We start from the raw sequence: 24,029 nt of genomic DNA, 5'->3' as shown, positions 1-24,029 counted from the left end.
AAGGATGTGAAGGCCTTAGAGAGGGTGCAGAAAAGATTTACTAGAATGGTTACAGGGATGAGGGATTTCAGTTACGTGGATAGACTGGAGAAGCTGGGGTTGTTCTCCTTAGAGCACAGAAGGCTGAGAGGAGATTTGATAGAAGTGTTCAGAATCATGATGGGTTTAGATAAAGTAAATAAAGAGAAACTGTTCCCATTGGCAGAAGGGTTGAGAACCAGAGGACACAGCTTTAAGGTGATTGGCAAAAGAACCAAAGGCGACATGAGGAAAAACTTTTTACGCAGTGCGTAGTTATGATCTGGAATGCATTGCCTGAAAAAGTGGTGGAAGCAGATTCAATTGTGGCTTTGAAAAGGGAATTGGATAAATATTTGAAGGGAAAAAATTAGCATGGCTACAGGGAAAGAGCAGGGGAATGGGACTAACTGGATTGCTGTTACAAAGAGCTGGCACGGGCTCGATGGGCCGAATGGCCTCCTGTGCTGTAACGATTCTATGATTCTATCCACCTGAGAGCACAGCCGGGGCCTTGAGTTTTAACATTTCATCTGAAAGACAGCACCTTGAATAGTAGCATTCCCTCAGTACTGCACTGAAGTGTCAGCCTGCTCAAGTCTATGGAGTGGAACCCATGAGCAGACACAGGTGAGAGTGCTACCACTTATCCAAGGCACTGAGCCTGACACCTATGCACCTATTAGAGCTCCCATAGTTTTGCATACGAGAATACAAGACCAAGTGTAGTCTTCAGGTGAAACTGGGTGAGTAAATGCACCAGAGCATGCAAATGTAATTCAGTACTTATTTTAAAGTCATACATTCTGTCCTTATTTTTATCTGAAACTTTGATCTTATATAATTACTTCGCGTTAAATGCTAGCATTGACTGCAATTTGGGAAGCAGAGACGTTTCTTTGCAGTACAGTCTGAAGAGCTGGGAGATGCAAAACTTAGATGTGGCAGTGCCGCCACCACTGGAGAGAAAATGTAATTACAGTGATAAATTTACACAGGAAGGTTCATTATAAATATGGAGAGAGAAAATGGGAAAAATGTTGACACAGAAGTGTGACAAAAACGTGATAACGGCAAGTAAGGTTTTGTAGACAGGAAGTGCATGCAGACGTAACATTTTTAATAGATTATAAATACATTTATTTTATACTCTTTCCATTTATGTAGGAAAATAAAAACTACTCTGACTTCAAGAAAGCTTTTTTTGATTTGGTAGAACTGCTTAAAAGTGGAAAATGGAACAAGAGGAGGAAATACCCCACGAGCAAGAGGATGACCCACGATTGGCTTTTTTGCAGAGCTTAACTTTGATGTTTTTCAATGTAAAACAAGAAAAATGGGCAAAATTTTCTGGGTCGGAAGAAAACAAACGCTTGGTGGTGGACTTCTTCAGTACAGAAGATATAATGATTCTGGTAATCTATATCAACAGTGCAGGACAGTTAACTGCAAATTTGGGATTTCCTGCCTTACTTAAAACGAAGGGAATTTATTTTGTGAAAAAGAAAATGGGGCGTATCACTGCTGACAATATTAAAGAGGCACTATTAATTGGCGATGTAAGCAATTCACCGGTTGAACAATTATTAACATTGGTTGAAGAGGTGAGTGAGCGGATAAAATAACCAGTTGATAAGAGAAATTGAAAATGAGAATAGGGCATTCAGATAATTGAAGTTTATCCTACAAGTATCCTTAACCTGTGCCATCATAGAAACCAACTATATTTTGAAGAATTGTAATGCTTTTGGCTGTATTATTCTGTCCAGCAAAATATTTGTTATATTTATTGGCCGTTGAATAATTTTTTTAATTTACGGCCTACTAAATTCTATTTCTATTTTCTAGCCCTACTTAATTGGGTAGCTTTAAAGTAATATTCTGGGTTTACCTTATCTATCTGTATATTATAATATCTTATACATTATGAACTAATCTGGTTAGACATCACTAATGCGCAAAAAAAAAGCTACACTAGGGGAATGCTACAGACAACCAAGTCAGCATAAGAAGGAAAACAGTGTGCTCTATGAAGAGATAGGAGGGGTATAGGAGAAGAAAAATATTATTTTAATGGACAACTTCAATTAATCAAATATAAATTGGGAAAACCCAAGTGGTTTAGAATCAGAGTGGGTAAATGTAATGTATGACTGCTTCATGACCATGCATATCAAGGTAGCCACAAGAAGCAGTGCTAATCTTGACCTGGTATGCATAAATGACACAGAAAATTTACAGAAAAAATAGAATTTGTGGCATCTTTGGGACAGTGACCACAGAATTGTTCAACATGACCTCGGATTCAGGAATACCATATCTGGAGCTGGGTATGTAACTTTAAAAGGGCGAACTTCAAAAAAATGGGTAACAACTTAAGTAGATCGATAAGGAAGTTTGTTCAGCCACAATTCATAAGGGGACAAGGAGAATATATTTAAAAGCAAAATATTGAGCATGCAGGATAAATACATACCTAGAACCAGCAAGTTCAGACTAAACCAGGATGACCCTAATTAGATTAATAAACATATCAAAAGTGAAATTAAGAGAAAAAATGGTCTATACTAATCCTGCAGGGAGAAAGGAAAATGAGTTCACTTGGATGAATATAGGACACACAGAAACATGTTAAAATGGTATTCAGAGGGGCAAGGAGAGATCTAGAAGAAAGCATAGCTGCAGAGATAAAATATAATAGTAAGAAATTCTTTCAATACTTCAACAGTCAGAGGTGAGAACCATAAAAGATGCAATGGGCTCAAAACAAAGGACGAGCACAGGTTAATAAATGTTCTGAATGATTTATTCCTCCAAGGGAACACATGAGTAACATACCCTCCCCACATAGAGAAAATCTAGGCAAAATTAGTGATTTGAATATAAATGTAGGCAAGCTAAAAGAGCTGAAGACCAATAAATACTCAAGAATAAACTGTATTTATCCCAGAGGACTAAGATAGACTAGGCAAGAGAGTTGTGAGACTGTGACAATCTTTGTAGGGGCACTGTGGACGTGCCAGTTATTTGGAAACAGGCTAATGTGCCCTTGTTCACAAAAGTAAAAAAGCAGACACACAACTACAGATCCATTGGTCTTCAATCCCATGTAACATAATGGAATTGATTATCAGGAATAAACTTAAAGATTATCTGTATTATAGTAATAACCTAGTTAACAGCATTCAACATGGATTCAGAAGGGTTAGATCTTGTTTGACTAACCTTGACTTGTGATCTGTCAAGAGCATTATACAGATTGATTGTGACTTCCCCTGCCTTGTATTGAAAAGAGACCTTAGGATTCTTAGTAGACTCGCCATTTAACATGTCCAACCAATGCAGAGCAGAAATCAACAAAACCAATTGAATGTTGAACTGTGTAGCTAAAACAGTTAAATACAAGTCAGAGGAAGTCATGATCAAACTGCATAATGCTCTTTCCAGATCACACTTTGAATACTGTGACCAGTTCTGGTCTCTGAGACACAAGTAAGACATCGAAGCATTGTAAGATGTGGAGAGAAAAGTCACAAGGATAATTCCTAGTTTCAAAGCTCGGAGGTATAAGGGAAGATTGGAGAAGCTTGGGCCTTTCAGCCTTTAAAGGGAGCATCTGAGAGGTAATCTTTTAGAGGTGTATACAAGATAGTTCAGTGTAGAAAAGGTAAATCTGGAAAACCACTGTGAATTAAATTGCAAGACTAGGACAAGGGGCCACATGTTCAAAATAGTAAAAAGAAAATTTCGGATTGATATCAGGAAGGTCTTCCCACAAAAAGTGATCACTATATGGAATGGACTAATGGATAGAACATTGGAAGCCAAAATCCTAGATTCGTTTAAGAACCAATTGGATGCTGCGCTAGGGGGATTTGAACATCATTCTGGTTGGATGAACTAAATTGGGACAAATGGCTTTCCTCAGCCATAAATAATTTATGATCTTGTGACGTACTTTGATGAGGTCAAGCTTAACTGCGTTCTTGCAGACTGAAGCTTGGCTCAATTGATGGAAGTGAAAGCACTGAGTAGAAGTTTGCATGATCAAGCTGCCTTCCATGATTTAAGTACAAGTGTCATCTTTTGTAAAATTATGTTGCACACCCTATTGATTTGACTTATAAAGCCAATCTGTGAAAGCTGTATATATGGCTATATTTCGTGCTGATGTATTCACCTAGCACCTGCAAAGACTAAAAACTTTTTAAAAATTACATTGTGCATACATTTGCAAATTTCCTTTCTTGATATAGTTAATTTCAGTTTAAATTTAGCTATCCAGAATTTAACCACCCAGTCACCTTTCTACTGGAATTGTTATTTACATGCAGGGCCTTGTGGGGATTTTCTCAATTTTTATTGAACAATTGCACACTGAGTCACCTATCTTTTCAGCAGTGCAGCAGTTACATAGAATTTACAGCACAGAAACAGGCCATTTGGCCCAACTGGTCTATGCTGGTGTTTATGCTCCACACAAGCCTCCTCCCACCCTACTTCATCTAATCCTATCTGCCTATCCTATTATTCCTTTCTCCCTCATGTGTTTATCTAGCTTCCCCTTAAATGCATCTATGCTATTCGCCTCAACTACTCCTTGTAGCGAGTTCCACATTAAAGAAGTTTCTGCTGAATTTTTTATTGGATTTATTAGTAACTATCTTATATTTACAGGCTCTAGTTTTGAACTACTCCACAAGTGGAAACATCTTCTCTATGTCTACCCTATCAAATCCCTTCATAATTTTAAAGACCTCTATTAGGTTACCCCTCAGCCTTCTCCTTTCTAGAGAGAAGAACCCGAGCCAATTCAGTCTTTCCTGATAGTTATAACCTCTCAGTTTGAAAAGTGTTTAAATTATTATTATGGGTGTATTGTGATTGGCTGATTTTTGGTTATTCCAGTTTAATCCTAATTAACTAAATCATAGCAAAATTCTATACCTTTGCTATTTTGATTGTAGACCTTTATAATCTATGAAATGGAAAATGTAACTTTTTTTAAAAAAGGAGGAAAATATGGTCGATATTCACCTCTTGTTTGACCACCCATGATTCCCCCTCAGCCCTTTTTGATAATTGTACTAGAGGAGACTGCCCTGAAGAAATGAAGAACAGAATCTGATCAGTTGATATAGATCTTTAACACCTTCAGCACCATGATGACCCACAATCTGAATTAATTAGTTCCAGAAATCCCTGCACTAAGGGTTGAGCATTTGCACAAGATTCCAGACTTCTGCTTTTTCTGTCTTTGCCATTCTCTTACTTCCTTGGACCCCTGCCAAAGTAACATGGGCTGACCTGTGCAAGGAGGAAGACCTATCTGGTCCATGCTGCCTCCGCTTTATTGAACCACATGCTTCCACTGCTGATTTAGCAATCGTGTTTCAGGTATTGAGTCACCACGACAAGTTAGAAATGGCTTATGCGCTGACATGAATGAAAGTATGCGATTTGCACCTAATTTTCCATGGTCATCAGATTACCATAATTATGCATAGCTCCAGATGCAGATTTGGATTGATACAGGGAATAAATCAATGGTGGTAGGGGAAACTTGTGTACAGGTAAAATTTGAAGAGGTGGGAACTAGTAAAAGGGAGCACCACAATAGATTGACACAAATTCTGAAAACCTTTGGAAAAGTTAAGAAGTCATCTGAACCCATGAACAGCTTTTACCAAAGTTGAAAATTAGCAGGCTTTTTTATTCGTTCATGGGATGTGGGCATCGCTGGCAAGGCCAGCATTTATTGCCCATCCCTAATTGCCCTTGAGAAGATGGTGAGCTGGCTTCTTGAACCGCTGTAGCCCGTGTGGTGAAGGTTCTGCCCACAGTGCTCTTAGGTAGGGAATTCCAGGATTTTGACCCAGCGAGGATGAAGTAACGGTGATATATTTCCAAGTCGGGATGGTGTGTGACTTGGAGGGGAACGTGCAGGTTGTGTTGTTCCCATGTGCCTGCTGCCCTTGTCCTTCTAGGTGGTTGAGGTCACAGATTTGGGAGGTGCTGTCGAAGAAGCTTTGTCAAGTTGCTGCAGTGCATCTTGTAGATGGTACACACTGCAGCAACGGTGAGCCGGCGGTGAAAGGAGTGAACGTTTAGGGTGATGGATGGGGTACCAATCAAGCGGGCTGCTTTGTCCTGGATGGTGTCGAGCTTCTTGAGTGTTGTTGGGGCTGCACTTACCCAGGCAAGTGGAGAGCATTCCATCACAATCCTGTCTTGTGCCTTGTAGATGGTGGAAAGGCTTTGGAGAGTCAGCAAGTGAGTCACTCGCCGCAGAATACCCAGCCTCTGACCTGCTCTTGTAGCCACAGTATTTATATGGCTGGTCCAGTTAAGTTTCTGGTCAGTGGTGACCCCCCAGGATGTTGATGGTGGGGGATTCAGCAATGGTAATGCCGTTGAATGTCAAGGGGAGGTGGTTAGACCCTCTCTTGTTGGAGATGGTCATTGCCTGGCACTTGTCTGGCGTGAATGTTACTTGCCACTTATGAGCCCAAGCCTGGATGTTGTCCAGGTCTTGCTGCATGCGGGCATGGACTGCTTCATTACCTGAGGGGTTGCGAATGGAACTGAACACTGTTCAATCATCAGCGAACATGCCCATTCCTGACCTTAAGATGGAGAGAAGGTCATTGATGAAGCAGCTGAAGATGGTTGGGCCTAGGACACTGTCTTGAGGAATTCCTGCCGCAATGTCCTGGGGCTGAGATGATTGGCCTTCAACAACCACTACCATCTTCTTTTGTGCTAGGTACGACTCCAGCCACTGGAGAGTTTTCCTCCGATTCCCATTGACTTCAATTTTACTGGAGCTCCTTGGTGCCTCACTCAGTCAAATGCTACCTTGATGTCAAGGGCAGTCACTCTCACCTCACCTCTGGAATTCAGCTCTTTTGTCCATGTCCTACGAAGTGTTTCCTCAGTGTTACAGCTTGGGAGGTGGAAGGCTGCTGAGTTTCCATTGAGGATGCTTCAGGTGGCTGTGGTGGGCGATCTCAAGCAGCTGTGGGCTGGCCCAGCTGCAGATTGCAGCATCTCGGTGTGGGCTGGTGCAGTCTGGCCCAGCTGGATGTGTGGCACTAATAAGGATGAAGTTGGGAGTGGGGGGTGGGGTGGAGCAGCTATGCTGTCATCCTGAGAGAGGACAGCAGGTGCCAGTTTCTGAGCTGGTGATTGCTAGAGTCAGACCGAGTGACGGTGCCATGTTCAGGAAGGCTGGCCTTGTCTTCCTGAAGTGGCAGAGGTATCCCCACATTTTCAGCACCTGAAATGAAAGAGAGGGACATAGGTCAGCTTTTAGTGCGGAGGTAGAGCAGAGTGAGAAGTGACAGCTGAAAGCAGCTGCAGTTTGTTGTGCAGAGTGTGTAGGGTGAGTTAGAAGTAAGAAAGGAAAAAGTGGATAAGGTGTGACAAAATTCTGCATGCGCCTCCTCCAGCATTGCCACTCGCCATGGCCATGGCTCTCCCTACCCGTGATGGGAGGCATGTTTTCTTCCATGGAGGAGAGGGTGAGCAAATGGGCCTGGCTACCTCTGATGTCAGCCTCCTGCCTCAGGTTACGTGCGACCTACTGCTGCAAGAATGAAGGGATTGTGTTAGTGACAGTCTTGAGAGATGTTTAGAGAATGTGCCTGACCTGATTGAATAGTTGATATGCAGTGTATAAGATGTGGGGAAGTGAGAATTGCAGTAGTGGCGAGTGTGTGAGTATGAGGAGAAGCAGGTGTAGTGCAATGATTGTAGGAGTTTGAAGGGATGCTGGGGAGGGGTGTATTGTGAGTAGTGATGTTGGAGGTGTGAGCAGAGAGTAAGAGTGCAGTATTCTTAGCATGACCGCTCTGGTGAGAGCATTGAACTTTTTGCAGTATTGCAGCCTTGTCCTGAGAGCTGAGCTCCTGGCATTGACCTCCACTGAAACCTTCTCACTGGTGGCGAAGGCATTGCCTGGAGGGTTTTCTGCCCCCTGGAGGGTTTTCTGCCCCCTGGGGGGAACAGGATCTCTTTTGTCCTGTCCATCAGGGCCGCCAAAGCAGCATCGGAGAATCGGGGGCCCCATTTGCCAGACTTGCAGCCATTTCCCTCCTTACAAATGTTCCCTGTTGTCTAAAGCCAGAGTATACCTCCCCTCTAACATATGTTGGCTGCCTTTAAATGGCGTCAGAGCCGCCCGATTTCCGCCACCCCCCCCCCCCCCACAAAACAGGCTTGCAGGCAATGAATAAGGCCCGAGTCATTGTAATGAGCTGGCAGCAGCAATATTACATGGTTCCCAAGACCACGTGAACAGGTGCTTGCAGCCCGAGCCCCGTCCCCTGCACACCCATTTTCGGGTACGAACAAATTTCTAGACTCTTGGCTCCAAACATCTGTGGCTATTCTGACAACTGGTGACTTGCACCATAGCAGAACACTGCCTGCTTGTTCTCTACAATCTTTATTGTCTCAAGTACTTGACAATTCATGAAACTCCTTCAGTTAAACATACTTTGGCAATGGTCCTCATGGATGTTGAAGCAAGTAACAAGAAACTAGACCTTTGCCGTAGATCTGAGGTCATGGCTCCAAGGAACAAAATGTTCTCCAGAAGGAAGCAGCTGCAACCAACCACCTCATCAACACTGGTGATTGATGCTTCCCTGAAAAGGGACGGGCGGGGAGAGACTGGCTCCCTTGAAAGGGGATGGGATTTTTCAGGATCCTCACAATTTATGGTGGGTGCTGATAATACAGTGCTATGGTACTGTTTTCAGGGGTATTTGGGAAAACTCTTGATTTCCCATATCGCCAGTCTGTCCCTGGATGGGGGTAGAGAATATTCATGTTCAGGTCGAACCTTGAGTAACCCTCACATCCTTACCAAATATTACTGTTTGAACTTAGTAGGTGTGGATGGACATTCTGTCTGGTGGCTGAAGGGGCTTCCTTTGCTTTATCGTAATTACTGCTTGGGAGTCTTAAGAGGTTTGTGGAGGATGCTTGAGAGTAAAAAGGGAAGAAACCAGGATTTCATACCTTGTGAGATCATCTTTTAATCTTTTAATGGAAGTCATAATTCACATAATGCAATTCCAGTTTATTGTCCCTTTATCTCTTTAGCTGCATTTTAAGGAAAAACAAATGATAATGTGAGAGCTTAAGTATTGTGGAAGCAAAAATCATGTGCCCAATGTCATAACATCAAGACATCTTAAAGGGAGGCCATCAGTTCATGGTTTTCCCAGACAATTGTTGCCAAAAGTGGCCCACTTCAGTGGTATGTGGACAATATCTTCAATTCAAAGAATGCAGAGGACTATACTAAGTAGATTAGCTTTTTCTAAACATTTAAATATTAACGTTGTGGTAACATATTGCTGAGTATGCTATACCACTTATTTTATATTGTATTTCGAAGAATTGCCCAGCAGAAACTAAAAAAAACTTGGAATAATACATTATTGCTCCCCATTGTGGAGCATCTGGGCTGGTGATAACTGAAATAATGAAATTCATTGCACATTTGTAAATATACTGGAAGTTTGGTTAGCACTGAGTGTGTAAGTTACAACTTAATGCACCTTTTTTGTCTCCTATGATGGATTTTATAAGCTGATGGAATATGAAACAATATTTACAAAAGGCATCTGTAAGATAGTGGTGCAACTTGTACACTGTATTTTATAGCTTTCATTTTTTGTGTGATTGTAAGTTTTTCAAAACTCATGATGCTTCTTGTCTTCCAGGTGGTGTGTACACTTTTCACAAATACTGATAATATGATTAAATGGCCTCAAGTGGTATTAGAAGATGTAGTGAAGCATGCACAACAGCTTAAAAATGATGTATTTGTCGTTGGTGGACAGCTAAAGGGGAAAGCACTCCTTGCTCTTCCGAAAAGTGCAGATAATTTGGAAAATTCAGATGAGGAATCAGATGGGTATGGTGGCACAAAAGCTTACGGATAATTTCTAACATATTAACCATTATATTTACTCAAAGTGCAAAAATATTTCTTGCCTCCTTTGGTCTAGCTAAAGCATGCATTATTCCCCAATTAGGAAACACAAGCAGTTGATCTACTCTGAGCTCTCTGCCCAAGCTCTTGATTTGATGATAAAAGGTGTATATAAGTCCCAAGCTGACTTGCTTTGATATTCTTTTCTCGTTTTGCAGAAGCACTTTACCTCCACCTCCAGCTGGTAGCTTCTCCATCAAGATTATATAGTGGGAACTGACACAAATTCATGTGCTACCTCAAGCCATTTAAAAAGTATTATCCATTTCACATACTCTACATACCACTAAGCACAGGTCGACAACAGGAAGAATCACAGGGCAAACCTTTTTAAGAGATTTTTGATGCTGATGAAGGACATTGGCTATGAGTCTCCTTTTATTGGATCATAATTACCCTTTGTGTTGACAGTTTTCCTTGTTGTCAGCTTCAGATGCTCCTGGCATTAGTTGAGAAGCCTTCATCAAACATAATAAGGCACAAATTGCTGCTAAAACAATGGAGCAGCTCAACAGCGCTGTCTGTTAGTGGCAAGTTGAAGGAGCAAGTACCGGCATTCGCAAATGCACTGTGAAACACGGAAATCTGGAACTCGCTCCGAGTGGCTCACCAGCAATATGACAGCTTCGAATTAAAGGGGCATTGCATGCTGCAATCAGAGAAATCATTGAAAAAGCACCAACTTGCATATCTGCCTAGCTGGAAAGTAACTAATTACCCCACCAAACAGTATACTTAAAAATACAGGACTAAACTAACAGCTTGGTAAATCTTAATGACTGCCAAACAGCTAAAAATTAACTTATAAAAATGTGGAGTCTCATATTACTCCTTATTTTAAGTTTTCGGTCATTACATTTTTTTTTAAATTAAAAAATTAACTTTTTTTACTTTTCCCTTCCGTCTCTTTTATTTAATTCAATTATTTCCTTGGCTTTTTATTTTAAAAAAATTAAAATTTTTATTTACAATTATATACAGAATACTAACTTTCAATGAATGAAGTCTGCTTGAGCAATGCAGGCTAAATCTGTGGGAGTGACTTCTCCTCCTGACAGATTTTGTGGACGTATCATCTCTCTCAGACTTTTCCAGCCACGGCAAGTCATGCTGTTCAGAGGCTGGTTTGCTGGCGCACAATTTTTTTAAAGTTCAAATTCAAGCCATTCGACGCCACAGATCCCGCAGTAAGTAATTTCATTAATTTATTTCGCAGGAGCAGTGGTGACCGTTTCCTCGCCGCTCGAAGCGATTTCTGGCCCATTAGCACAATTCCATGGTGAAACATGTCTTCAGCATCTATGTTGAAAATCACTGCAAGCCGCTAGAGCTGTGCTATGCTTTGCTATTCTATCCAGTCATTGAAGAATGCTGATACTTCAATGTCAGCATTCGGTGTTAAAATTAATTCTTCCTTATTCATTTAACCTCCACATATAAGTAAACAAAATCACCTCACCTGGGACTCTGTTCCATTTAGGAATTTGCTCGCTGAACAATCAGGTAATCTTCCACTCTGCTTTATTGGTAGCCTCCTCCAGGATTGCATTCCGGTTTGCCATCTGCAACAGTTCACTGTTATTTTCCATGCCAGAAAAAATTCTAATTACAGTCCATTGGTCTCTCTCGTACAGGCACAAGGCACAGGACTTATAGAGAGGGATTTCCTTTGAAGTATTGATTTATTCAAATTTGGATTTGTAGTTTTAATCTTTAAGTTCTTGTACTTTTTTTCTCCAGTACTGTCTTGAATCACAGCCTATTGCAATCTACTTTTATTGGATGAATCTGATTGACTTCCATCTCAGCTGCCAGCCAATGCTAACTTCTGGCTTCAAAATTTGGTGGGCCAGAACTCGTGCAGAGCATCGAGGCAATGCTCGCTGCAGCTCCTGCAAATTAAATTAACGAAAGTACTTACTGCAAGCTGTGTGGCATCAACTTGCTTGATTTTGAAGTTTTAAAAAAATTGTGCACTATCAACTCAGCCTCTGAGCAGCGTGAGTTGATGCGCATGGAACTGTCTGTGAGAATAGAAGACCCGCCCACAAAATCTGTCAGGAAGAGAAGTTACACCCACAGATGTAGGTGTCATTGTTAAAGCAGGCAAGCAGACTTCATTCATTTAAAGTTAGTTATACTGTATGTCATTGTAAATAAAAAAAAATTTTAAATAAAAAGCCAAAGAAATAATTGAATTAAATTAAAGAGACAGAAGGGAAAAGTAAAATCATTTAAAAAAACATGTAATTTTTAAATTTAATTTTAAATTTTTTTTTGAATGACCAAAAGCAATTAAAATATGGAGTAATATGAGACTCCACATTTTTAAAAGTTAATTTTATTTGTTTGGCAGACATTAAAAGTATCCACGCTGTTAAAAGTTAGTTTAGATCTGGTATTTTTCAGCGTTCCTGTTTGGTGGCGTAATTAGTTATTTTCCAGCTGGGCAGATGAGCAAGTTTACACTTTATCAATGATTTCCCTGATTGCAGCGTGCGATGGCCCTTTAATTCGAAACTGTCATATTGACCAGTCACCACTAGGAGCAAGCTCACGATTTTAGCGTCTTACTGTGCCTGCGCAAATGCGGGAACTTGCTCCTTCGATTCACCACTAAAAACTGGCAGCGCTGTTCAGCTCCTCCTTTATTTTGGGAGCGAGTTCTGCCCCATTTGTTGAATACCACTGTTACGTCCTAGTAATTGACACTTGTTTGTCTACTATCACAACATTACTTTTCAAAGTGTAAGGTCAACGCCAAGCTTGGCACAATGGCTCAATGGGAGTGAATTATTCATTGGACGACAATCCTGGCCATAAGAATGTTAGTGCTGAATTTCTCACAGCACAGAGAGTCCTTTGTGTCTGGTTTAGCACTCCTTAATTCCCACAAGTCCTTTCTGCATAATTTCCTTAAGGATACTTTTAGCATAATATAGCCATCCAAAATCTGCCCTAATACGTGACCAGCTTTTAAATGGTTGCTGTATGGTATGGTATGGTACTGACCCAAGCAGGTCATCTCATAGCACCTCAGTCTAGGTATCTGAACTGATAGAAAGTTAGGCAACCATGATGATATCCAAAGTAAGGGGACTCCAGGCTTCAACTGAGGGACCAAGATAAAAGATTATTACATAGAAAGGCAAACATATTTTCTAATGTTTTCAGAAGAGAAGGATGTTAGGGGGAGTGGAGAGAGGACTCCCCATTCCAGGTTGTGTGAACAGCTTGAAACAATATTTCCTGAAACTGCTGCATATCATTCAGACTGTGTGTCCAGGAGATAAGTTACATGCATGAGAGCTAAAGAATGCCTACTGCTCAGCTGGGGCCCTGGAAAACAAACAGTTGTTATCTGCCATGACTGTAGAGGACTGCTGCTTGGTTAAAGGCAGGTTGAAGTCAATGGAAAAGAAAATCAAGCAGGGTGTAAAATGGACTGCTGATTTGTAGTTACCTGTTTTGCGCAACTGCCCAAGACCAATTTCATCCCGCGATCTTCTTAATTTTTTTTTATCCTGTGGGTTGGAGGAAATTCATATTTGTTTTTAGGGGTTGAGCTGGAATGAAAGAAAAGTGAAGACAATTCCAGAGTTGTGGGTGGGCTAAAGTCAGCAATCGCTCTTTGTGGGGAAGGAATTTTTAACAGGGCTGATGTATTCCGGGCTTCCACTGTAGAACTCTCCAGGAATAAATTTAATTGAGTTTCAGAGCACGGTGAAGAAGCTTGCCCTCCCAGTGACAGTCAAATGCAAATGATGGAATTAGGACGGGATGATGTGACCTGTCCGAAATTCGTTAACTTCCATCTTCTCATCCACCCTTGAGAATGAACACCATTATTTGAAAGAGAAAGCATTTGGTTAAAGGGACACGACTGAGCTGAAATTGCTTGCGGAAACATTTGGCCATATTTTGCGACTCACTGTAGGTATTATATATTAAAAAATCGCTATTACACTCAGCAAGCCTCCCCTACATTCTGCATTATCCTTGGAAACGTGGTGGTGTATAATATTCCTTGGTGCGGACTTTGGATGGCCAACCGACAGCGTGCACCTGCCGACCCCCAGTAGTCTTGGTGGGAGGGCCGGGCCTCATTAGCATTTGGCTGGCTGGCTGTGGGTGGAAAACCAGCGCCCCGGAGTATCCTGTCTACTTCGGGCCGCCACAATATTAAGTGGCCCAGCCGGCCTCTGGTCTGGAGAAGTTAGTCCGTGGGGGGATAGTCTGTGGCAGGGTCCGGGAGGGGTGGGAGTGGGGGCTAAATAAAATTCTTACTCCTTACAGCTAACTATCACATCCTAATCATAAGCTTCAACATCAACACATTACCTGTTCCCCTTTGTCATACAACAGAATCAAACACTAAGTAGTCAAATCAAATATTCCAATGATTTATTGTAACCATTTGCAAAAACATTACATGGTGTTGACACTGAGCACATCCCTTGTGACGTTGCAAGCTTTCCTTTGTTGCATTCTAACACTTGTACACGCCACCTGAAGGCCTGGGGTTTGAGATGTAGATGACTGCTGCAAAATATTATGAGCCTGTCGGGGTGGAGGTGGCACTTCTCAGGATATCATGGCCTTCTGACAATGGGGAACAGGAAATGTGTTGATGTTGAAGCTTATGATTAGAATGTCATGGCTAGCTGTAAGGAGTAAAAATTTTACTTAGACCATAGAGAGCCTGGTGAGAGGAGGTCTTTGATGGGCTAAAACTTCCAAATAATGCTATTCTGTTCATCTGTGAAGATGTGCCGAATGAGTCTGACTTTCATTGTAGTGACTCATTCTTGCCAGCCTAGTCCTGCAAAGGTGAAGGCTTCTGTGTGAAGCTGATAAAGTGCTCTTTCGTGCTGCTACTGTGAGGGGAAGCAACCTCATCGGAACACACATCAGCTACTCCATTGGCACTGGGAACAGCATTCTGATTACCAGTGTTCAGTGAGAGAATGGACTTCAAGGAATCAGAAAGATCTTCAAATCCCTAAGAGAGTCAACCAAAGATCCTCTACTCTCTCTGAGATGCTGCCCTATATACTTTGCAATCTGACTGATATTGACCTGTCTTGATGGTGCCCCAAGTTCTGCATTCCTCCAGTGCCTCCACATTGAGTTGACCGCCTTGCCTGAGTATTTGATGAAGTTGGGAAGGTTTGCAGATTCTCCTGAAGCTATTACTTTTTCCATGCTGCCCTGCAATGAATTGAAACCCTCTCAGAAGTTATGCATCGCAATCAGTAGATTCCACTGCTATCCAAGCCATCTGACGCACATCTTGAGCGAGGCTATACGGAACCTCCATATGTGTCTGATGCTCTACTAGCAATTTTCTCTTCTGCAGCCATGGACTGACATGTCTCATGCCTTCAATCAGTTATGTCAGGCTCCACTTCTTCATCTGCATCCCCTGGCGTCCTTGTGCTTTGTGTCTCACCACGTGTCAATTCTTTCTCTACACTATCTGTACCCCCTCAAGTGGGTGTCTCTGAATTGCTGTGTGCAAGGGAAAGGGTGCATGATGGGGATGATGAGTGGTTGCCAGTGGTAGAGGGAACTTCATTGACTTTGCAGAATCTGCAACGGAAATAATCAAGTTGAATTTTGCTAGATTTCTTGAAGTATCAAGAAGCATTATTATAATTTTACTTAGGATTTAAGATTTTCATAAGGTTTAAGCATTGATGTTAGGGGCCACAGCAAATGTGGCTCTGTCACTGAACCATAACTGGGCCTGTTGCTGGAATTCTTCACCATAATCCCCACTGAAGTGAGTTTAGGAGAGTTCAGGTAAGTCAGTACAGGTGGCTTTGGGTCAGTCCTATGCAACACTATTCATGATGTCACAAAAACAGTGACTCAGTTGGATTGGCCTATTCCCCGATATCAGTATGAGGCTGTTACTCTGAAATGGAATGGATGTTGGTGTCCGTAGAATTGATTAATGCAGCAATGGAATTACTATAGTTGGCAGTGTCAGCTTCAAAATCTTTAAATAACATGAGAAAATGTTGATTGTGAGACCCCCTTGAAAGGGACATGGTGAGATGCTTAATTCCTGTGGTATGCAGAGAATGCTTAATGGATTTTGCTGAGTGGCGCCGTTCGTTAGTCTTGCACTTACACATAGACTTTCTGTGAGCTCTTGCACAGCAAGTTCCTGCAAATTAAAGATCCAAAAAGCACAGTGCCCTCTACAGGCCATCTGGGACCTGTGTGAACAGGGCAAGCAGCCGTGTATCTCCTTAACCAATCAGATTGAAACGTTGTTGATAACGCAGAGTTAGAACCAGGAAGTGTAAGTTGGAATAGTGAATTCAATGTCAAATCAGGTACAGAAAGTGAAATAAAGAGAAAGATTGAATTAAGAAACAGATAAAAGACAGAAATAAAAAATAAAAAATGTATTTAATTTTTTTTAATGTCCAGCAATAATTAAAATCTAAAGGAATGAGACTCCACACTTCTAAAAGTTAATTTTCAGTGCCAGAGAGGTTGCTTGGCAATAATTAAGACTTGCCACACTGTTAAAAGGGTACTTAGACTTGAAATGACTAGTTTTTGGAGGAGCATCGCATTTCAAACAGCAGCTTCCGGATTTCCGCGTTTAACTGCGCATGTGCGGTCGCTAGAAGTTACTGTCTGATTTGCACATAAATAACAGTGAACTGCTGTTAGCCTGACCGGTATTTTTACAGCAAAATACAGCCCATTGTTTTGATAATGGAAAGTCATTAGAAATATATGGTGTGCAGGCATAACATGAAATATGTTATTTGTAGTTGTGCTGTGATGCACTTACACTCATACTTTGAGTTAGAGGAGCTAAGGTAGTCTACCAATGATTGTGCCATGCTCTATATTGAAATTGCTATCCAATGACAATGGTAGGCTATTTACATTATAACTGGTGTTTTCTTTAAATTCCAGCTCAACCATTCAAGTAGATAGTGCCACATTACATGCTATTGAATCTGTAGTCATTGATTGGATACATCAAGTAAAAGATGTATTGAACAAGGATTCAGCGCAATCTTTGCTGGATGGCTTAAACCCTCGGCCGAGAGAAGAGATTGATTTCTGGGATTTAAGACTGAAGGATCTAAAATGCCTTACTGAACAGGTGCTCGTAAATGTTATGGATTTAAAATAAGACAGTCAATCGATCAGAAAACTCTCATGTTTTATTGGTTACAAATTTTACAGAGGCCCTGTAAGCTCTTGCAACATTAGTACTTTAGGATGTTGAATATGATAAAGATATTCTTATAAAATAAGAATAGAATCAACTCAACCCCAACCTGCCAACTGAACACATAAAGACCAATTCAGTGATGGAGTGCTCTATTAATGCTCTCATGCATTACAGGAGTATGCCTTACTGAATCTAATAAGCAAGAAAGAGCGCCCAATTCATGAGGGAGAAATTTGTGTGGGCCTTCTGGGCCCAGAATCAGAGCTGCGCCAGCAGCGCATACCTAATCATGTGGGTGGAACTAGAAAGTAAAATTGGTCAGGGACCCTCATTATCATTAAACAAGTGGGCTGGCAGCACTAGTCCAGTTGTTGGTTGATAGCTCGCCTAATCGGGCGCTTGAATATCCTGTGTTCCTGATGATATTTAAAGGCAGGAAGATATTTCACCAAGCTGCTCGGCAGCAGTGGGCACAGGTGGCAGAAGATATCAGCGCCAGGGGCAATGAGTCTCAGAAGTTTAATGACTTGACCAAGTAAAGAGGTTACATTTGTTTTGCATTGATGTTGATTTTCATATTCGTAGTTATGTAAGAGGAAAACCAATGTGGCAGTAGTGTTGGAGAGCATTCAGAAGGTGTGTGGAAGGAGTGGGTCAAATGGTGGGATTGTTGGTGTGCTGGGGGGAGAGTTTGCTTAGGAGAATCACTCCTCAGTAATTTGTTGCCTTACGGCTCTGGCAGCTGGCAGCAATGCTTGGCTTTGGTCGTCATAATCCTTTTCTTCCTTGTCCCCTTCTTTATCTTGTCTTTGCACATCTTATGTGGCAGCTGAAAGGCTTGACACCTCTGACTGATATCGTTATGTAGCATGCAGCAAACCACTACAAATCTGGAGACACACTTGGGGCTATACTGCAGGACTCTACCGGATCGGTATAGGCACCCGGAGCCTTTGAGGATGCCTATGGTTGCTCAATGAGAGCTCTGGTTTGAGTGTGGCTCTCATTGTATTGGGGCTCTGCGTCTGTGCCTGGATTTCTGGCAGGAGTCACGAGCCAGGTGTAGAGGGGCTACCCCATGTCCGAAGGAGACAGCCTCACACCCGCTGGTCTGGGTCAAAGACAGGGGGGATTGAGGATTGGTGCAGTATGAAGGCATCATGATTACAGCCATAATACCTGCATTATTCACTGTCTGTGATTACAGACCAGCTGAACACTGAAAGAGTGGAACCCCTTCCTGTTATTAAACATATGTTCTTGAACTAACAAGAGCACAGGCCACACTAGATTTAATGATGAATAATGTGCCAGAATTAGTTAACAATCTTAATGGTACTGGAACACCTAGCTAACAGTGACTGCAACATGATTGAATTCGATATTAGGTTTGAGTGGGAGAAGGGCGATTTTAAATTTAGTTAAAGCTGACTTTGAAGGAATGAGGCAGAAATTGACCACAGTAGACTGAGCAGAACTGTTGACGTATAAAACCACAGATGAACGGTTGAAGGTGTTCAAAGGAGTGTTTGGTATAATACAAGGCCTGTACATAACCCTAAAGGTCAAGAACTCTACTACACAATCTACTTGTGTAATTAAACAACCTTGGTCAACAAAAGAGATGAGAGATAGTATAAAACTAAAAGAATGGGCTTCTACAAATGCAAAAAATAGCAAAGATCCACGGACTGGGAGAGATATAAAGAACTGCAAAGGGATACAACGAAAGTGCTAAGAGCTGCAAGTAGAGAATACAAGAAAAAACTTGCGAGTGTTACCAAGGACAACACTAGAGGTTTTTACAAGTACATTAAGAGAAAGAGGATGGCTAAGGATCATGTGGTACCGTTAAAGACAGACGGAGGTGATATTGTAATTGAAATTAAGGAAATAGAAGACTTGCTAAATAATTACTTTGTATCGGTCTTTACATTAGAGGGAGAAGATAAAGTACCAGAGATATGAGGAATACTGAAAATAAATCAAGAGGAGAAACTTGCTAGATTTAATACAAGTAAAAAAATGGTAATAGAGAAAATAATAAGACTGAAGATCGACAAATCTTCAGGATCTGATGGTTTCCACCCGAGGGTATTACATTGAGTTACATTGACTCTACAACACAGAAACAGGCCATTCAGCCCAACTGGTCTATGCTGGCATTTATGCTCCACATGAGCCTCTTTCCTCCCTACTTCATCTACCCCTATCAGCTTACCCTTCTATTCCTTTCTTCCTCATGTGATTCCCCTTAAATGCATCTATGCTATTTGCCTCAATTACTTCTTGTGGAAGCGTGTTCCATATTCTTACCACTCTTTGGGCAAAGGAGTTTCTCCTGAATTTCCTAATAGATTTATTAGTGACTGTCTTATATTTATGACCTCTAGTTTTGGCATCCCCACAAGTGGAAACATTTTCTCTATGTTTACCTTAGCAAACCCATTTATTATCTTAAAGACCTCTATTAGGTCACCCCTTAGCCTTCTCTTTTCCAGAGAAAAAAGTCCCAGCCTGTTTAGTCTTTCCTGATAAGTATATCCTCTCAGTTCTGGTATTATCCTTGTGAATCTTATTTGCACATTCTCCAATGCCTCTGTATCCTTTTTATAATATGGAGACCAGAACTTTGCAAAGTATGGTCTAACCAAAGTTCTATACAAGTTTAACATAACTTCTCTGCTTTTCAATTCTATCCCTCCATAAACCCAGTGTTTGGTTTGCCTTTTTACGGCCTTATTAATCTGCATCACTACTTTGTGATTTGTGTATCTACCGCCAGACCTGTCTGCTCCTCTAACCCATTTAGACTCTTATTATCCGAGCAATATGTGGCCTCCTTATTCTTCCTACCAAAATGCACCACCTTACCCTTATCTATACTGAAATTCATTTGCCAATTACACGCCCATTCTGTAAGTTTATTAATGTCATCTTGCATTTTCATGCGTTCTTCCTTTGTAAAACTATACCCCCCAATTTTGTGTCGTCCGCAAGTTTTGAAATTGTACTTCCAATTCCAGAGTCCAAATTGTTGATGTCGATTGTGAACAATGGTCCCAGCACCAATCCCTGTGGAACACCACTTCCTACCTTTTTCCAGTCTGAGTAGCTGCCCTTAACCCCTACTGTCAGTTTTCTGTTTTGTAGCCAGCTTGCTATCCATTCTGCTCCTGTCTCCTGACTCCACGTGCTCTGACCTTAGTCATGAGTCTACAATGTGGTACCTTATCAAAGGCTGTTTGAAAATCCAAATATATTACATCTATTGCATTACCCTGGTCTACTCTTTTTGTTACTTCTTCAAAGAATTCAATAAGGTTGGTCAAGCATGACTTTCCCTTCCGAAATCCGTGCTGACTACTCTTTATTTTTTTTTGTTTTCTAGATGTTTCTCTATCACACCTTTGAGTAAAGATTCCATTATCTCTTCTACCACCGATGTTAAGTTAACTGGTCTATAGTTCCCTGGACTTGTTCGATCTTGCTTTTTAAATATAGGAATAACATTAGCAGTCCTGCAGTCTTCTGGCACTATTTCCTTTTCTAATGAATTTTTATATATATGTAATAGTGCCTCTGCTATCTCTTCCCTAATTTCTTTTAATATGCAATCCATATCCTATCTAAGTATGATTCATTTATCAATTATCTTCCCCCTTTCTATCTTAAATGTCTTTATACTTTTTTTGATCTCCTCTTCTACTATCATACTTACCTTGTTAGTCTTCCTGGTAAATACTGAGGCAAAGTCACCACTCAGTATTTCTGACATTTTGCGGTCAGTACCTCTGAGTTTATCTTGTGCATCCCTTAGTGGCCCTATTCTTATCCTGATTTTTCTTTTGTTATTCATGTGTCTGTAGAATACTTTACTATTTCTTTTTATATTCGTTGCTGTTTCGTAGTTCCTCTTTGCTTTCCTAATGTTTTTTTGACATCCTTCCTAACCTCTTCGTGTTCCCTGTTGTTATCCTCTTCTTTATTGTCTACATACTTAGGGTATGCCTTTTTTAGTTTTAGTTTTACCCTTATCTCTTTATTCATCCATGGTGTTTCATTATTAGCTAGTTTGTTCTTGTTTTTTAGATGAATATATTTCTTCTGAACTCAATTATCAACATTTTTTTTCCAGTTTACCTTCCCTAGTTCCATTCTCTTTGTCTTACTTAAGTTTTTCTCAATCATTATTTTAAAACTTATTACGTTGTGATCGCTATTGCCTAGATGTTCCCCTACACTTCTCTTATCTGCTCCGGTTAATTTACCATTACTAGATCCAGCAGTGATTCCTCTCTTGGCTTCTCACACACTGGGTAAGAAAGGAGTCATGTACACACTCTAAAAACTCCATTCCCCTTTCCCTACCTCTTCTTGCGAGCTTATTCAGGGGTAGTTGAAATCTCCCATGATTATTATTTGATGTTTTTTACTCATTTCATAGATTTGCCTACATATTTCTTCCTTCATTTCCCTTCCACTATTAGGTGGTCTGTAGAACATGTCTGTTAATGTGATTGATCCCTTCTTATCCTTTATCTCAATCCATATGGATTCTGTTTCTATCTTAATATTACCTATGTCTCTTTTTTTCTATTTCCATTATGTTGTCTCTAATTAGTACAGCTACTCCACCACCCCCCCCCCCCCACTTTCTTCCCTATGCTTTCTAAATACGTTCTACCCTGCAATATTTAGCTACCAGGCCTGTTCTTTATGTAGCCATGTTTCAGTTATTCCTACTGCGTCTGGCACCTCGCTACCTATTATTGCCTCCAGTTCCCCTGTTTTGTTTCAGATGCTGTGCACATTGCTGTACAGGCAATTTAATTTGTTTTTACAATTGTTTCCCTCACTTGATTTTTAACAGTCATTTTGTACTTATGTTCTATAACTGTATTTGTTCCCTGACTGTTTATAGAATCATAGAAAGGTTACAGCACGGCCATTCGGCCCATTGAGTCTGTGTCGGCTCTATGCAAGAGAAATCCAGCTAGTTCCACTCCCCCGCCCTATCCCTGTAGCCCATGCAAATTTTTTCCTTTCAAGTACTTATCCAGTTCCCTTTTGAAAGCCACGATTGAATCTGCCTCCACCACCCCACTGCTGTCAGTGCATTCCAGATCCTAACCACTCGCTGTGTAAAAAAGTTTTTCCTCATGTCATCTTTGGCTCTTTTGCCAATCACCTTAAATCTATGTCCTCTGGTTCTTGACCCTTCCGCCAATGGGAATAGTTTCTCTCTATCTATTCTGTTTCGCCCCTTCATGGTTTTAAATACCTCTATCAAATCTCCTCTCAATCTTCTCTGTTCCAAGGAGAACAACCCCACCTTCTCCAATCTATCCATGTAACTAAAGTCCCTCATCCTTGGAATCATTCCAGTAAATCTTTTCTGCACTCTCTCTAAGCCAGAACTGGACACAATACTCCAGTTGTGGTCTAGCAAGTGTTTTATAAAGGGGCATCATGACTTCCTTGCTTTTGTACTGTAAGCCTCTATTTATAAATCCCAGGATCCCATATGTTTTCTTAATCGCTTTCTCAACCTGCCCTGTCACCTTCAAAGATTTGTGCACACATACCCCCAGATCTCTCTGCTCCTATATCCCTTTTAGAATTGTGCCCTCTAGTTTATATTGCCTCTCCTCGTTCTTCCTACCAAAATGTATCACTTCGCATTTTTCTGCATTAAATTTCATCTGCCACGTGTCCGCCCATTTCACCAGCTTGTCTATATCCTCTTGAAGTCTATGGCTATCCTCTTCACTGTTAACTATACTTCCAAGTTTTGTGTCATCTGCAAATTTGGAATTGTGCCCTGTACCCAAGTCCAAGACATTAATATATATCAAGAGTACCGACCCCTGGGGAACATTTCCCTCCAGTCCGAAAAACAACCGTTCACCACTACTCTCTGCTTCTTGTTACTTAGACAATTTTGTATCCATTGCTGCTACTGCCCTCTTTATTCCATGGGCTTCAATCTTGATGATAAGCCTATTATGCGGCACTTTATCAAACGCCTTTTGAAAGTCCATATACACCACATCAACCACATTGCCCTCATCTAAGCACTCTGATACCGCATCAAAAAACTCTATCAAGTTAGTTAATCACGATTTGCCTTTAACAAATCCGTGCTGGCTTTCCCTAATCAATCCACACTTGTCCAAGTGACTGCTAATTCTGTCCTGGATTATCGTTTCTAAAAGTTTCCCCACCACCGAGGTTAAACTGACCTTTGTCTGACCTTTACTCTCATCTCATTTTTCTTTTATCTTCAGACTTATGTTATTTTCACCAGACCCCACTCCTCCATCTTACTAGTTTGAAGTCCTATTGACAACCCTATTTTTCCTTTCCAGGAGGACACTAGTCCCATTCTAGTTCAGGTAGAGCCCATCCCAGAGGGGTGGAAGTTAGGCTGCAGTTGCATAAAGCTCTGGTTAGACCGCATCTCGAGTACTGCATTCAGTTCTGGGCACCGCACCTCAGGAAGGATATATTGGCCTTGGTGCGGGTGCAGCGCAGATTGACCAGAATGAATCTAGGGGCTAAAAAAGTTAAATTATGAGGACAGGTTGTGTTCCCTTGAGTATAGAAGATTAAGGGGTGATCCAATTGAGGTGTTTAAGATGATTGAAGGATTTGATAGGGTAGATAGAGAGAAACTATTTCCTTTGGTGGGGGCATAACCTTAAAATTAGAGCTAGGCCATTCAGGGGTGATGTCAGGAAGCAATTCTTCACATAAAAGATAGTAGAAATCTGGAGCACTCTTGCCCCA

General features: G+C 41.1%; 1 protein-coding gene across 1 annotated transcript in view; it reads left to right on the top strand.

Annotated features, from left to right (window-relative positions):
- Positions 1-1,253: 1,253 nt before the first annotated feature.
- LOC137341448 (dynein axonemal heavy chain 17-like) overlaps positions 1,254-24,029 on the top strand; it is a 574,489-nt gene continuing 551,713 nt past the window's right edge. Inside the window, exons 1-3 of the mRNA XM_068004561.1 lie at positions 1,254-1,622; positions 9,756-9,949; positions 16,973-17,165. Of these exons, the coding sequence (XP_067860662.1) occupies positions 1,254-1,622; positions 9,756-9,949; positions 16,973-17,165 (756 nt within the window). The remainder of the gene's footprint in view (positions 1,623-9,755; positions 9,950-16,972; positions 17,166-24,029) is intronic.

Source organism: Heptranchias perlo, chromosome 23 (genome assembly GCF_035084215.1).
Source record: "Heptranchias perlo isolate sHepPer1 chromosome 23, sHepPer1.hap1, whole genome shotgun sequence".
Classification (NCBI taxonomy): domain Eukaryota; kingdom Metazoa; phylum Chordata; class Chondrichthyes; order Hexanchiformes; family Hexanchidae; genus Heptranchias; species Heptranchias perlo.
Note: the sequence above shows the minus strand (reverse complement) of the source record. Positions and strands in the feature narration are given on the sequence as shown.